The 14,977-nt window shown below is 40.1% G+C and overlaps 1 protein-coding gene across 4 annotated transcripts in view; it reads left to right on the top strand.

Annotated features, from left to right (window-relative positions):
* Window positions 1–445: 445 nt before the first annotated feature.
* Window positions 446–14,977, top strand: part of TPM2 (tropomyosin 2) — a 51,232-nt gene continuing 36,700 nt past the window's right edge. For 3 of the 4 annotated variants that reach the window (XM_075187469.1, XM_075187457.1, XM_075187462.1), the window contains exons 1-2: window positions 446–668; window positions 2,034–2,159. In XM_075187469.1, the coding sequence (XP_075043570.1) occupies window positions 555–668; window positions 2,034–2,159 (240 nt within the window). In that variant the 5' untranslated portion in view covers window positions 446–554. The remainder of the gene's footprint in view (window positions 669–2,033; window positions 2,160–14,977) is intronic. The other variant, XM_075187449.1, reaches the window with a different exon arrangement.

Genomic DNA, 14,977 nt, shown 5'->3' on the forward strand with positions numbered 1-14,977 from the left:
CCTTCACCCCTACCTGCCCCTCACCACCCTCCCCTACCCCTTACATAATATCCTGCTCCCCCTTCACCCCTATCTGCCCCTCACCACCCTCCCCTACCCCTTACATAATATCCTGCTCCCCCTTCACCCCTACCTGCCCCTCACCACCCTCCCCTACCCCTTACATAATATCCTGCTCCCCCTTAACCCCTATCTGCCCCTCACCACTCTCCCCTACCCCTAACATCACATCCTGCCCACCCTTCACCCCTACCTGCCCCTCACCACCCTCCCCTACGCTTTACATCACCTCTGTCTGCCCCTCATCTCCCCTTGCTGTAACTCTCTCACCCCCCTGCAGCCCCCTCTATCCTCCTCCCTCCCGGGCCACGTCTCTACCCTACAAGGCTGTGATGATCGGGTCTGGGCGGTGTCTGTGTCCCGGGATATAAAGCTGGGAATCCGGGCAGTTCTCCTCCAGCCCCCGGACCTCTGTATTAGCAGCAGCCCCAGGACCTCTGTATTAGCAGCAGCCCCAGGACCTCTGCATTAGCAGCAGCCCCCCACTCGCAGCCATGGACGCCATAAAGAAGAAGATGCAGATGCTGAAGCTGGACAAGGAGAATGCCATAGACCGGGCAGAGCAGGCGGAGGGCGACAAGAAGCAGGCGGAGGACCGGTGCAAGCAGGTAATACTGCTGCCCCAGGGTGGTACTACTGCCCCCAGTGTGCTGCTACTGCCCCCCAGGGTGGTACTACTGCCCCCAGTGTGCTGCTACTGCCCCAGGGTGGTACTACTGCCCCCAGTGTGCTGCTACTGCCCCCCAGGGTGGTACTACTGCCCCAGGGTGGTACTACTGCCCCCAGTGTGCTGCTACTGCCCCAGGGTGGTACTACTGCCCCCAGTGTGCTGCTACTGCCCCCCAGGGTGGTACTACTGCCCCCAGTGTGCTGCTACTACCCCCAGTGTGCTGCTACTGCCCCAGGGTGGTACTACTGCCCCCAGTGTGCTGCTACTGCCCCCCAGGGTGGTACTACTGCCCCCAGTGTGCTGCTACTGCCCCCCAGGGTGGTACTACTGCCCCCAGTGTGCTGCTACTACCCCCAGTGTGCTGCTACTGCCCCAGGGTGGTACTACTGCCCCCAGTGTGCTGCTACTGCCCCCCAGGGTGGTACTACTGCCCCCAGCGTCCTTCTACTTCCCTCCTTGTTACTACAGCCCCCAATGTATTGCTCTGTTTTGTTAATAGAAGACTACTGTACTCATCATCCCTACTGATCTCTGCTGCTATTACCACATTGTGCCTCATGTGACCCAACCATTGTGGAACCTGCTTAGTAAGGGGGGCTGGACTGAGGAGCTAACAACCTAGTTGTACAACGGGCACAGCGAGGGCTCTTGTACTTAGAGATATCAGATGGAGATATATATATATATATATAAGAAGCTTACACTTCAGTGAGATGATGGAGGCTGAGTTAAACCAAGGATCTTACACTCTGCTCTATGAATGTGTCAGACAGATGGCCGGGATGTCTCCAGGACGTTACCCAGTTAGTGGGTTATCCTATGATGAAGATGCCACCCGGGGAGCTGGCATTGGGGCTGTAGCGCCATCTTGTGGTAGGTATTGCAATGTACAGGACATAGGGTTCATAGACCCGTCCTTACTCATCACAGACATTTACATGAGGAGCCTTCTTTATTGACCCCTAATGACATCATAACTCATAACAGGAGTTTATTTGTCCCCAGTGATGTCATAATTGGAGTTTTTAATCCCCATTAATGAAATAACAGGAGATTTATCAATTCTGATTTTTTCAGCAGCAGCAGGACTGACTTTTTAAAATATTTAGGCCTCACACACAGAACTGCCTATAATTACCATATGATATATGATGTGTATTATAGAGGTGGTATATAATGTATATGATGTGTATTATAGAGGTAGTATATAATGTATATGATGTGTATTATAGAGGTGGTATATAATTTATATGATGTGTATTATAGAGGTATATAATTTATATAATAATGTCTCTCTCCACAGCTGGAGGAGGAGGTTATGGGGCTGCAGAAGAAGACGAAGGGGACGGAGGATGAGGTGGAGAAATACTCAGAGTCAGTGAAGGACGCTCAGGAGAGGTTGGAACTAGCAGAGAAGAAAGCAGCTGATGTGAGTCACTTACATTAACATTTATTTATTTAATGCCAACATATTCTGTGGAACTGTAATTTGCATATCTGCATTTCCCTATTCATTCCATGTTCTCCACAACAGATATTCAAATATTACTTTATACCTCATAAAGGTCCCATCTTCTGATGATACCACCCACCCCCATTGTATCTCGCCCCCCCCCCCAGACCCTCCCACTCCCTCCCACTAGTACTCGCATGAATTACATGTTATTTATAAGGTGTGAGTAAACTGAGGATCGCGGTTACAGCCAGCAAGAAATAAGCAGAGGCCGTGTTTCATTTACCAGTAAACACCTTTATATAACTACACTATATAATGTGTCCCAGCTCTTAGTATAATATCATACAAATATAGTAATACTGGGGTGTTACAGTAAACATGCTCACTAGCAAAAAATACATTGTCACAGTATTATAGAAATAAATCCTCACTGGTAAAATCCTACCCCAGTATTATAGTAACCAATACTCACTATTATTATCCTACCCCAGTATTATAGTAACCATTCCTCACTGGTACAATCCTACCCCAGTATTATAGTAACTAATCCTCGCTGGTATAGTCCTACCCCAGTATTATATTAACAAGTCTTCACTGGTACAATCCTACCCCAGTATTATAGTAACCAATCCTCACTATTATTACCCTACCCCAGTATTATAGTAACCAATACTCACTATTATTATTATCCTACCCCAGTATTATAGTAACCAAGCCTCATTATTATTATCCTATCCCAGTATTATAGTAACCAATTATCACTGGTGTAATCCTAACCCAGTATTATAGTAACCAATCCTCACTATTATTATCCTACCCAAGTATTATAGTAACCATTCCTCACTGGTATAATCCTCACCCTAGTATTATATTAACAAATCCTCATTGGTACAATTCTACCCCAGTATTATAGTAACCAATTATCACTGGTATAATCCTACCCCCAGAATTATAGTAACCAATCCTCACTGGTGTATTTCTACCCCAGTATTATAGTAACTAATCCTCACTATTATTATTATCCTACCCCAGTATTATAGTAACCAATCCTCACTATTATTATTATCCTACCCCAGTATTATAGTAACCAATCCTCACTATTATTATCCTACCCCAGTATTATAGTAACCAATCCTCACTGTTATAATCCTCCCCCCAGTAATATAGTAACCAAACCTTAATTGTATGATTTTACACCAATATTTTAGTAACTAATCCTCACAGGTATCATCCTACCCCCAGTATTATAGTATCCAATCCTTACTGGTATAATCCTCCCCCCAGTATTATAGTGACCAATCCTCACTATTATTATCCTACCCCAGTATTATAGTAAACAATCCTCACTGTTATAATCCACCCCCCAGTACTATAGTAAATAATCCTTACTGGTATAATTGTACACCAATGTTATAGTAACTATTCCTCACTGGTTTAATCCTTCCACCAGTATTATAGTAAACAATCCTCAGTGGTACAATCCTACCCCAGCATTATAGTAACCAATCCTCACTATTATTATCCTACCCCAGTATTACAGTAACCAATCCTCACTATTAATATCCTACCCCCAGTGTTATAGTAACCAATTCTCACTGGTATAAACCTACCCCAGTATTATAGTAAACAATCCTCACTGTTATAATCCACCCCCCAGTACTATAGTAAATAATCCTTACTGGTATAATTGTACACCAATGTTATAGTAACTATTCCTCACTGGTTTAATCCTTCCACCAGTATTATAGTAAACAATCCTCAATGGTACAATCCTACCCCAGCATTATAGTAACCAATCCTCACTATTATTATCCTACCCCAGTATTACAGTAACCAATCCTCACTATTAATATCCTACCCCCAGTGTTATAGTAACCAATTCTCACTGGTATAAACCTACCCCAGTATTATAGTAACCAATCCTCACTGGTATCATCCTACACCCAGTATTATAGTATCTAATCCTTACTGGTATAATCCTGCCCCCAGTACTATAGTAACCATTCCTCACTGGTATAATCCTCACCCCAGTATTATATTAACAAATCCTCATTGGGACAATCCTACCCCAGTATTATAGTAACCAATCCTCACTAATATTATCCTACCACAGTATTATAGTAACCAATCCTCACTCATTTAATCCTCCCCCCAGTATTATAGTGACCAATCCTCACTATTATTATCCTACCCCAGTATTATAGTAACCAATCCTCACTGTTATAATCCACCCCCCAGTACTATAGTAACCAATCCTTACTGGTATAATTGTACACCAATGTTATAGTAACTATTCCTCACTGGTTTAATCCTTCTACCAGTATTATAGTAACCAATCCTCACTGGTACAATCCTACCCCAGTATTATAGTAACCAATCCTCACTGGCATAATCCTACCCCAGTATTATAGTAACTATTCCTCACTGGTATAATTCTACCCCAGTATTATATTAACCAATCCTCACTATTATTATCCTACCCCCATTATTATAGTAGCCAATCCTCACTGGTACAATCCTACCCAAGTATTATAGTAATTATTCCTCACTGGTTTAATCCTTCCACCAGTATTATAGTAACCAATCCTCATTGGTATAATCTTACCCCAGTATTATAGTAACCAATCCTCACTACTATTATCTTACCCCCAGTATTATAGTAATCAATCCTCACTGGAATAATCATACCCTAGTATAATAGTAACCAATCCTTACTGGTATAATTGTACACCAATATTATAGTAACTATTCCTCACTGGTATAATCCTACCCCAGAATTATATTAACCAATCCTCACTATTATTATCCTACCCCCATTATTATAGTAGCCAATCCTCACTGGTACAATCCTACCCCAGTATTATAATAAACAATCCTCAATGGTACAATCCTACCCCAGCATTATAGTAACCAATCCTCACTATTATTATCCTACCTCAGTATTACAGTAACCAATCCTCACTATTAAGATCCTACCCCCAGTGTTATAGTAACCATTCGTCACTGGTATAATCCTTCAACCAGTACTATAGTAACCAATCCTCACTGGTAAAATCCTACCCCAGTATTATAGTAACCAATCCTCACTGGTATAATCCTACCCCAGTATTATAGTAACTAATCCTTGCTGTTTAATATTCTACAACAGTATTATAGTAACCAATCCTCACTGGTACAATCCTACCCCAGTATTATAGTAACCAATCCTCACTGGTACAATCCTACCCCAGTATTATAGTAACCAATCCTCACTGTTTTTAACCTACCCCAGTATTATAGTAACCAATGCTCACTGGTATAATCCTCCCCCCAGTATTATAGTAACCAAACCTTACTAGTATAATTTTACACCAATATTTTAGTAACTAATCCTCACTGGTATAATCCTAACCCAGTATTATAGTAACCAATCCTCACTGGTATCATCCTACCCCCAGAATTATAGTATCCAATCCTTACTGGTATAATCCAACGCCTGTATTATAGTAACCAATCTTCACTATTATTATCCTACCCCAGTATTATAGTAACTATTCCTCACTGGTATAATCCTCACCCCAGTATTATATTAACATATCCTCATTGGTACAATCCTACCCCAGTATTATTGTAACCAATTATTACCAGTATAATCCTACCCCAGTATTATAGTAGCCAATCCTCACTATTATTATCCTACCCCAGTATTATAGTAACCAGTCCTCACTGTTATAATCCTCCCCCCAGTAATATAGTAACCATTCCTCTCTGGTATAATCCTCATCCCAGTATTATATTAACAAATTCTCATTGGTACAATCCTACCCCACTATTATAGTAAAAAATCCTCACTATTATTATCCTACCACAGTATTATAGTAACAAAGCCTCACTGGTTTAATCCTCCCCCCCAGTATTATAGTAACCAATCCTCACTGGTATCATCCTTCCCCCAGTATTATAGTATCCAATCCTTACTTGTGTAATTCTACGCCAGTATTAGAGTAACCAATCCTCACTGATATCATCCTTCCCCCAGTATTATAGTATCCAATCCTTACTTGTGTAATTCTACGCCAGTATTAGAGTAACTATTCCTCACTGGTATAATCCTCACCCCAGTATTATATTAACAAATCCTCATTGGTACAATCCTAACCCAGTATTATTGTAACTAATTATCACTGGTGTAATCCTACCCCAGTATTATAGTAACCACCCCTCACTATTATTATCCTACCCCAGTAATATAGTACCCAATCCTCACTGGTTTAATCCTCCCCCGAGTATTATAGTACCCAATTATCACTGGTATAATCCTACCCCAGTATTATAGTAACCAGTCCTCACTATTATTATCCTGCCCCAGTATTATAGTAACCAATCCTCACTGTTATAATCCTCCCCCCAGTAATATAGTAACCAAACCTTACTTGTATAATTTTACACCAATATTTTAGTAACTAATCCTCACTGGTATCATCCTACCCCTAGTATTATAGTAACCAATCCTCACTGGTATCATCCTACACCTAGTATTATAGTATCCAATCCTCATTGGTAAAATCGTCATCCCAGTATTATATTAACAAATCCTCACTAATATTATCCTATCACAGTATTATAGTAACCAATCCTCACTGGTACAATCCTACCCCAGTGTTATAGTAATCAATCCTCACTGGTATAATCCTACCCCAGTATTATAGCAACAAATGCTCACTGGTATAATCCTACGCCAGTATTATAGTAACCAATCCTCACTATTATTATCCTACCCCAGTATTATAGTAACCAATCCTTACTAGTATAATTGTACACCAATGTTATAGTAACTATTTCTCACTGGTTTAATCCTTCCACAATTATTATAGTAACCAATCCTTACTGGTACAATCCTACCCCAGTATTATAGTAATCAATGCTCACTGGTATAATCCTACCCCAGTATTATAGTAACCAATCCTCACTACTATTATCCTACCTCCAGTATTATGGTAACCAATCCTCACTGGTATAATCCTACCCCAGTATAATAGTAACCAATCCTTACTGGTATAATTGTACACCAAAATTATAGTTACTATTCCTCACTGGTATAGTCCTACCCCAGTATCATAGTACTCAATCCTCACTTGTAAAATCCTACCCCAGTATTATAGTAACCAATCCTCACTGGTATAATCCCACCCCAGTATTATAGTAACCAATCCTCACTGGTTTAATCCTACCCCAGTATAATAGTAACCAATCCTCACTATTATTATCCTACCCCAGTATTATAGTAACTATACCTCACTGGTATAGTCCTACCCCAGTATTATATCAACCAATCCTCACTATTATTATCCTACTCCCATTATTATAGTAGCCAATCCTCACTGGTACAATCCTACCCCAGTATTATAGTAACCAATCCTCACTATTAATATTCTACCCTTAGTATTATAGTAACCATTCCTCACTGGTATAATCCTTCACCCAATATTATAGTAACTAATCCTCACTGGTATAATCCTACCCCAGTATTATATTAAACAATCCTCAATGGTACAATCCTACCCCAGCATTATAGTAACCAATCCTCACTATTAATATCCTACCCCCAGTGTTATAGTAACCATTGCTCACTGGTATAATCCTTCACCCAGTATTATAGTAACCAATCCTCACTGGTATAATCCTACCCCCAGTATTATAGTAACTAATCCTCGCTGTTATTATTCTACAACAGTATTATAGTAACCAGTCCACACTGAATTAATCGTCCCTACCGTTATTATAGTACCCAATCCTTACTGGTTTAATCCTTCCCCGGTATTTTAGTAACCATTCCTCACTGGTACAATCTTACCCCAGTATTATAGTAACTAACCAATCCTCACTATTAATATTCTACCCGTAGTATTATAGTAACCATTCCTCACTGGTATAATCCTACCCCAGTGTTATAGTAACCAATCCTTGCTGTTATTATTCTACAACAGTATTATAGTAACCAGTCCACACTGAATTAATCGTTCCTACCGTTATTATAGTACCCAATCCTCACTGGTTTAATCCTTCCCCGGTATTTTAGTAACCAATCCTCACTGGTATAATCCTACCCCAGTATTATAGTAACCAATCCTCACTGGTATAATCCTACCCCAGTGTTATACTAATTAATCCTCGCTGTTATTATCCTACAACAGTATTATAGTAGCCAGTCCACACTGAATTAATCGTCCTTACCGTTACTATAGTAACCAATTCTCACTGGTTTAATCCTTCCCCGGTATTTTAGTAACCATTCCTCACTGGTATAATCCTTCACCCAATATTATAGTAACTAATCCTCACTGGTATAATCCTATCCCAGTATTATATTAAACAATCCTCAATGGTACAATCCTACCCCAGCATTATAGTAACCAATCCTCACTATTAATATCCTACCCCCAGTGTTATAGTAACCATTGCTCACTGGTATAATCCTTCACCCAGTATTATAGTAACCAATCCTCACTGGTATAATCCTACCCCCAGTATTATAGTAACTAATCCTCGCTGTTATTATTCTACAACAGTATTATAGTAACCAGTCCACACTGAATTAATCGTCCCTACCGTTATTATAGTACCCAATCCTTACTGGTTTAATCCTTCCCCGGTATTTTAGTAACCATTCCTCACTGGTACAATCTTACCCCAGTATTATAGTAACCAATCCTCACTATTAATATTCTACCCGTAGTATTATAGTAACCATTCCTCACTGGTATAATCCTACCCCAGTGTTATAGTAACTAATCCTTGCTGTTATTATTCTACAACAGTATTATAGTAACCAGTCCACACTGAATTAATCGTTCCTACCGTTATTATAGTACCCAATCCTCACTGGTTTAATCCTTCCCCGATATTTTAGTAACCAATCCTCACTGGTATAATCCTACCCCAGTATTATAGTAACCAATCCTCACTGGTATAATCCTACCCCAGTGTTATACTAATTAATCCTCGCTGTTATTATCCTACAACAGTATTATAGTAGCCAGTCCACACTGAATTAATCGTCCTTACCGTTACTATAGTAACCAATTCTCACTGGTTTAATCCTTCCCCGGTATTTTAGTAACCATTCCTCACTGGTACAATCCTACCCCAGTATTATAGTAACCAATCCTCACTGGTATAATCCTACCCCAGTATTATAGTAACCAATCTTCACTGGTTTAATCCTTCCCATAGTATTATAGTAACCAATTATCACTGGTATAATCCTCCCCTAGTATTATAGTAACCAATCCTCAATATTATTATCCTACCACAGTATTATAGTAACCAATCCTCACTAGTTTAATCCTTCCCATAGTATTATAGTAACCAATTATCACTGGTATAATCCTCCCCCCAGTATTATAGTAACCAAACCTTACTAGTATAATTTTACACCAATATTTTAGTAACTAATCCTCACTGGTATAATCCTAACCCAGTATTATAGTAACCAATCCTCACTGGTATCATCCTACGCCAGTATTATAGTAACCAATCCTCACTATTATTATCCTACCCCGGTATTATAGTAATAATTCCTCACTGGTTTAATCCTCCCCCCAGTATTATAGTAACCAATCCTCAATATTATTATCCTACCACAGTATTATAGTAACCAATCCTCACTAGTTTAATCCTTCCCATAGTATTATAGTAACCAATTATCACTTGTACAATCCTACCCCAGTATTAAAGTAACCAATCCTCACTGGTACAATCCTACCCTAGTATTATAGTAACCAATCCTCACTATTATTATCCTACCCCCAGTATTATAGTAACCAATCCTCACTGGTACAATCCTACCCCAGTTTTACAGTAACTAATCCTCACTGGTATAATCCTAACCCAGTATTATAGTAACCAATCCTAACTGGTATCATCCTACGCCAGTATTATAGTAACCAATCCTCACTATTATTATCCTACCCTGGTATTATAGTAACTATTCCTCACTGGTATAATCCTCACCACAGTATTATATTAACAAATCCTCATTGGTACAATCCTACCCCAGTATTATATTAACCAATCCTCACTATTATTATCCTACCACAGTATTATAGTAACCAAGCCTCACTGGTTTAATCCTCCCCCCAGTATTAAAGTAACCAATCCTCACTGGTACAATCCTACCCTGGTATTATAGTAACCAATCCTCACTATTATTATCCTACCCCCAGTATTATAGTAACCAATCCTCACTGGTACAATCCTACCCTAGTATTATAGTAACCAATCCTCACTATTATTATGCTACCCCCAGTATTATAGTAACCAATCCTCACTGGTACAATCCTACCCTAGTATTATAGTAACCAATCCTCACTATTATTATCCTACCCCCAGTATTACAGTAACCAATCCTCACTGGTACAATCCTACCCTAGTATTATAGTAACCAATCCTCACTATTATTATCCTACCCCCAGTATTACAGTAACCAATCCTCACTGGTACAATCCTACCCTAGTATTATAGTAACCAATCCTCACTATTATTATCCTACCCCAGTATTATATTAGCCAATGCTCACTGGTGTATTCATACCCCAGTATTATAGTAACCATTCCTCACTGGTATAATCCTACCTCAGTATTATATTAACCAATCCTCACTTGTTTAATCCTACCCCAGTATTATAGTAACCAATCATCACTATTATTACCCTACCCCCAGTATTATAGTATACAATCCTCAATGGTATAATCCTATCACAGCATTATAGTAACTAATCCTCACTATTTATATCCTACCCCCAGTATTATAGTAACCATTCCTCACTGGTTTAATCCTTCTCCGGTATTTTAGTAACCAATCTTCACTGGTACAATCCTACCCCAGTATTATAGTAACCAATCATCACTTGTATAATCTTACCCCAGTGTTATCGTAACTAATCCTCGTTGTTATTATCCTACAACAGTATTATAGTAATCAGTTCACACTGAATTAATCGTCCCTACCGTTATTATAGTAACCAATCCTCACTGGTTTAAACCTCCCCCGAGTATTATAGTATCCAATTATCACTGGTATAATCCTACCCCAGTATTATAGTAACCAATCCTCACTATTATTATCCTACCCCAGTATTATAGTAACCAATGCTCACTGGTATAATCCTACCCCAGTATTATAGTAACCAATCCTCACTGTTATTATCCTCCCCCCAGTATTATAGTAACCAAACCTTACTAGTATAATTTTACACCAATATTTTAGTAACTAATTCTCACTGGTATAAATCTAACCCAGTATTATAGTAACCAACCCTCACTGGTATAATCCTACCCCCAGTATTATAGTATCCAATCCTTACTGGTATAATTGTACACCAATATTATAGTAACCAATCCTCACTAATATTATTCTACCCCAGTAATATTGTAACCAATTATCACTAGTATAATCCTACCCCAGTATTATAGTAACCAATCCTCACTATTATTATTCTACCCAAGTATTATTGTAGCCAGTGCTCATTGGTTTAATCCTACCCCAGTATTATAGTAACTAATCCTCGTAGTTATTATCCTACAACAGTATTATAGTAACCAATCCACACTGAATTAATTGTCCCTACCGTTTTTATAGTAACCAATGCTCACTGGTATCATCCTACCCCAGTATTATAGTGACCAATCCTCACTGGTACAATTCTACCCCAGTATTATAGGAACAAATCCTCACTATTGTTATCCTACCCCAGTATTATAGTAACCAATCCTTACTGGTGTAATCCTAACCCAGTATTATAGTAACCAATCCTCACTATTATTTTTGTACCCCAGTATTATTGTAGCCAGTCCTCACTGGTATAATCCTCCCTCCAGTATTATAGTAATCAATCCTCTCTGGTACAATCCTACCCGAGTATTAGAGTAACCAATCCTCACTGGTACAATCCTACCGAGTATTATAGTAACCAATCCTCACTGGTATAATCCTCCCTCCAGTATTATGTTAACCAATCCTTACTGGTACAATTGTACACCAATGTTATAGTAACCAATCCTCACTGGTTTAATCCCTCCTGCAGTATTATAGTAACTAATCCTTGCTGTTATTATCCTACCCCAGTATTATAGTAACCAATCCTCACTGGTTTAATCCTCCCCCCAGTGTTATAGTAAGCAATGCTCAGTGGTATAATCCTACCCCAGTATTATAGTATCTAATCCTCACTATTTTTATTCTACCCCACTATCGTAGTAACCAATACTCACTGATATAATCCTACCCCCAGTATTATAGTAACCAATCCTCACTGGTTTAATCCTTCCACCAGTATTATAGTAGCAAATCCTCACTAGTATAATCCTACCCCAGTATTATGGTATCCACTACTCACTGGTATAATCTCCTACCCCAGTATTCTTTATTTCACTTGTTTATATCATGCTGCAACATTTATGGCGCTATATAATTAAACAATGATGATGATGTTGGTGGTGGTGACGATGATGAAGATGATGATGTTCATGGTGATGATGATGATGATGATGGGTGTCACGAACTCCCAGCCTGTCCCAGATACAGCAATCTGAACAGTTGGCGTTACTGGCGTCACTTTAGTCACTTACCAATGAATACACCTTTTTTGCCAGGATTTATTATGGTGTCCTTATGTTAACCAGAACCATTAATAACAAAACACACAATAAGTTGCACAAATAACTTTCAGAAAATAAAATAGGAAATAAAAAGTCACTACTTACTAGTCAAGACTTGGGGCTAGATTTACTAAGCTGCGGGGTTGAAAAAGTGGGGATGTTGCCAATAGCAACCAATCAGATTCTAGATATCATTTATTTAGTGGCTTCTAAAAAATGACAGCTAGAATCTGATTGGTTGCTATAGGCAACATCTCCACTTTTTCAAACCCGCAGCTTAGTAAATCTAGCCCTTGGTGTGTGAGGGAACATAAATGAGAAATATGGGACATTTCAGTCTTGATAGACCCCCTCATGAAAATGCACACGGTATTGTCTAAGGCAGAATATTTTAAACCTTTTTCCACATAGCTCTCACCCCCCACCTTTGGAGTTTAGCTGTCAATAAGGACAGATTGATCTCCCAAATGTCACAGGGCTTTCCAAGTGAGCTAGGGATGTCCTGAGATCGGGAATGTTCACAGGACCTGAGTTCTCACCTCTGCTCGTTTGGTTTGGCTGAACGAGCCAAGCCTAACCACATCTTCTGCATAACCAAAAAACTCTTTCTGGCTAGTTTAAAAAGATTATTGACACTTGCATTGGTTCAGATTCATGTCATCTAGCAAAGCACACATTGAGATTACATTACAAGGTTACATTAATAAACATTGTCATACACGAATTCAACAGAAAATACAATCAGTCATTAGATATACTACATAATCGTCACACCTCCCCCTAAACCTAGGGCATGGAGGACTGTAACCTGTCACTGTCTCTCCTGCCCATTCACCACTTCAGCTCCTTGGCGCGAGAGGCCATGTGCGTTTCCATGTTCTGCGCCCCTACGGTGCTGAATGGTGAAGTTATATTGCTGCAAAATTAAACTCCATCTTAAAAGCTTTCCATTATCCCTAGAAACTCTATTCAGCCAGTTTAGAGAATTATGGTCTGTAATAATGGTGAAATCCCATCTATACAGGTAGGGCTGTAGCTTTTGCAGTGCCCATACGTTGGCTAGGCACTCTCGTTCGATGGTAGCATATGCCACTTCTCGGGGGAGTAGTTTTGTACTTAGGAAAATGATGGGGTGCTCCTCCCCCTGCACTGTCACCTGGCTAAGGACAGCTCCTAGCCCATAGTTAGACGCCTCAGTCTGTACTATAAACCCCCATTTGAAATCTGGGGCCTGTAGCACAGGGCCAGGGCAGATTTCAGAGCTGTAAATGCACTCTCACAATCCTCTGTCCAATTAACCACCTTTGGTAATTTCCTTTTTGTTAAATCAGTCAGAGGTTTGGCTAGCTTGCTATAATGAGGCACAAACTTTCGATAATACCCAGCTGTACCTAAGAAAGATATGACCTTCTTTTCGTGGTAGGGGTAGGCCACGCCGTGATAGCCTTTACCTTGCCTGGCTCTGGGCGGAGGGTACCTCCCCCTACATGGTGCCCCAAGTACTGCACTTCACGCATGCCAAGCTGGCAGTTCTCTGGCTTGATAGTCAGACCTGCCTCAGTAATTCGGTCTAACACACTATTCAGATGGATCAGGTGCTCCTCCCAGGTCTGGCTGAACACCGCAATGTCATCCAGGTAGATAACCGCATGTCCCTCCTGGCCCACTAGCAGATCATTGACCAGGTGCTGGAAGGACACAGGGACATTTTTCATTCCAAAGGGCATGACCAAAAACTCAAACAGCCCAAATGGGGTGGTAAATGCGGAGCACTCACGTGCCTCGGGTGACAACGGGATCTGTCAGTACCCTCTACTGAGATCCATGATGGTGGGCAAGCTGATCTAGTAGTTCTGTCTGCAGCAGCGCAGCATTCGGCAGCCTCTTGGAGTTACTGGATCAGCATCCTTCAGCTGTTTGAGAGCAGTATGGAGGTAACTGTCCAGGGTAGACTCCCCACTTGATTGAACAGAAGTATTATAGCAGAACAGTGTAATGATCCCTATAGAAGAGAGCAAAGTGATCCGTATTGCAGAAAGATAAGTGAATCTTATAGTAGAGAGAATAATGACCCCTATAGCACAGATATAAATGATCCCTACAGCAGAGTGATAAGAGATCCAGAGAGATAATAATCCCTATAGCAGTGAGATT

This window comes from Mixophyes fleayi, chromosome 1 (assembly GCF_038048845.1).
Source record: "Mixophyes fleayi isolate aMixFle1 chromosome 1, aMixFle1.hap1, whole genome shotgun sequence".
Classification (NCBI taxonomy): domain Eukaryota; kingdom Metazoa; phylum Chordata; class Amphibia; order Anura; family Limnodynastidae; genus Mixophyes; species Mixophyes fleayi.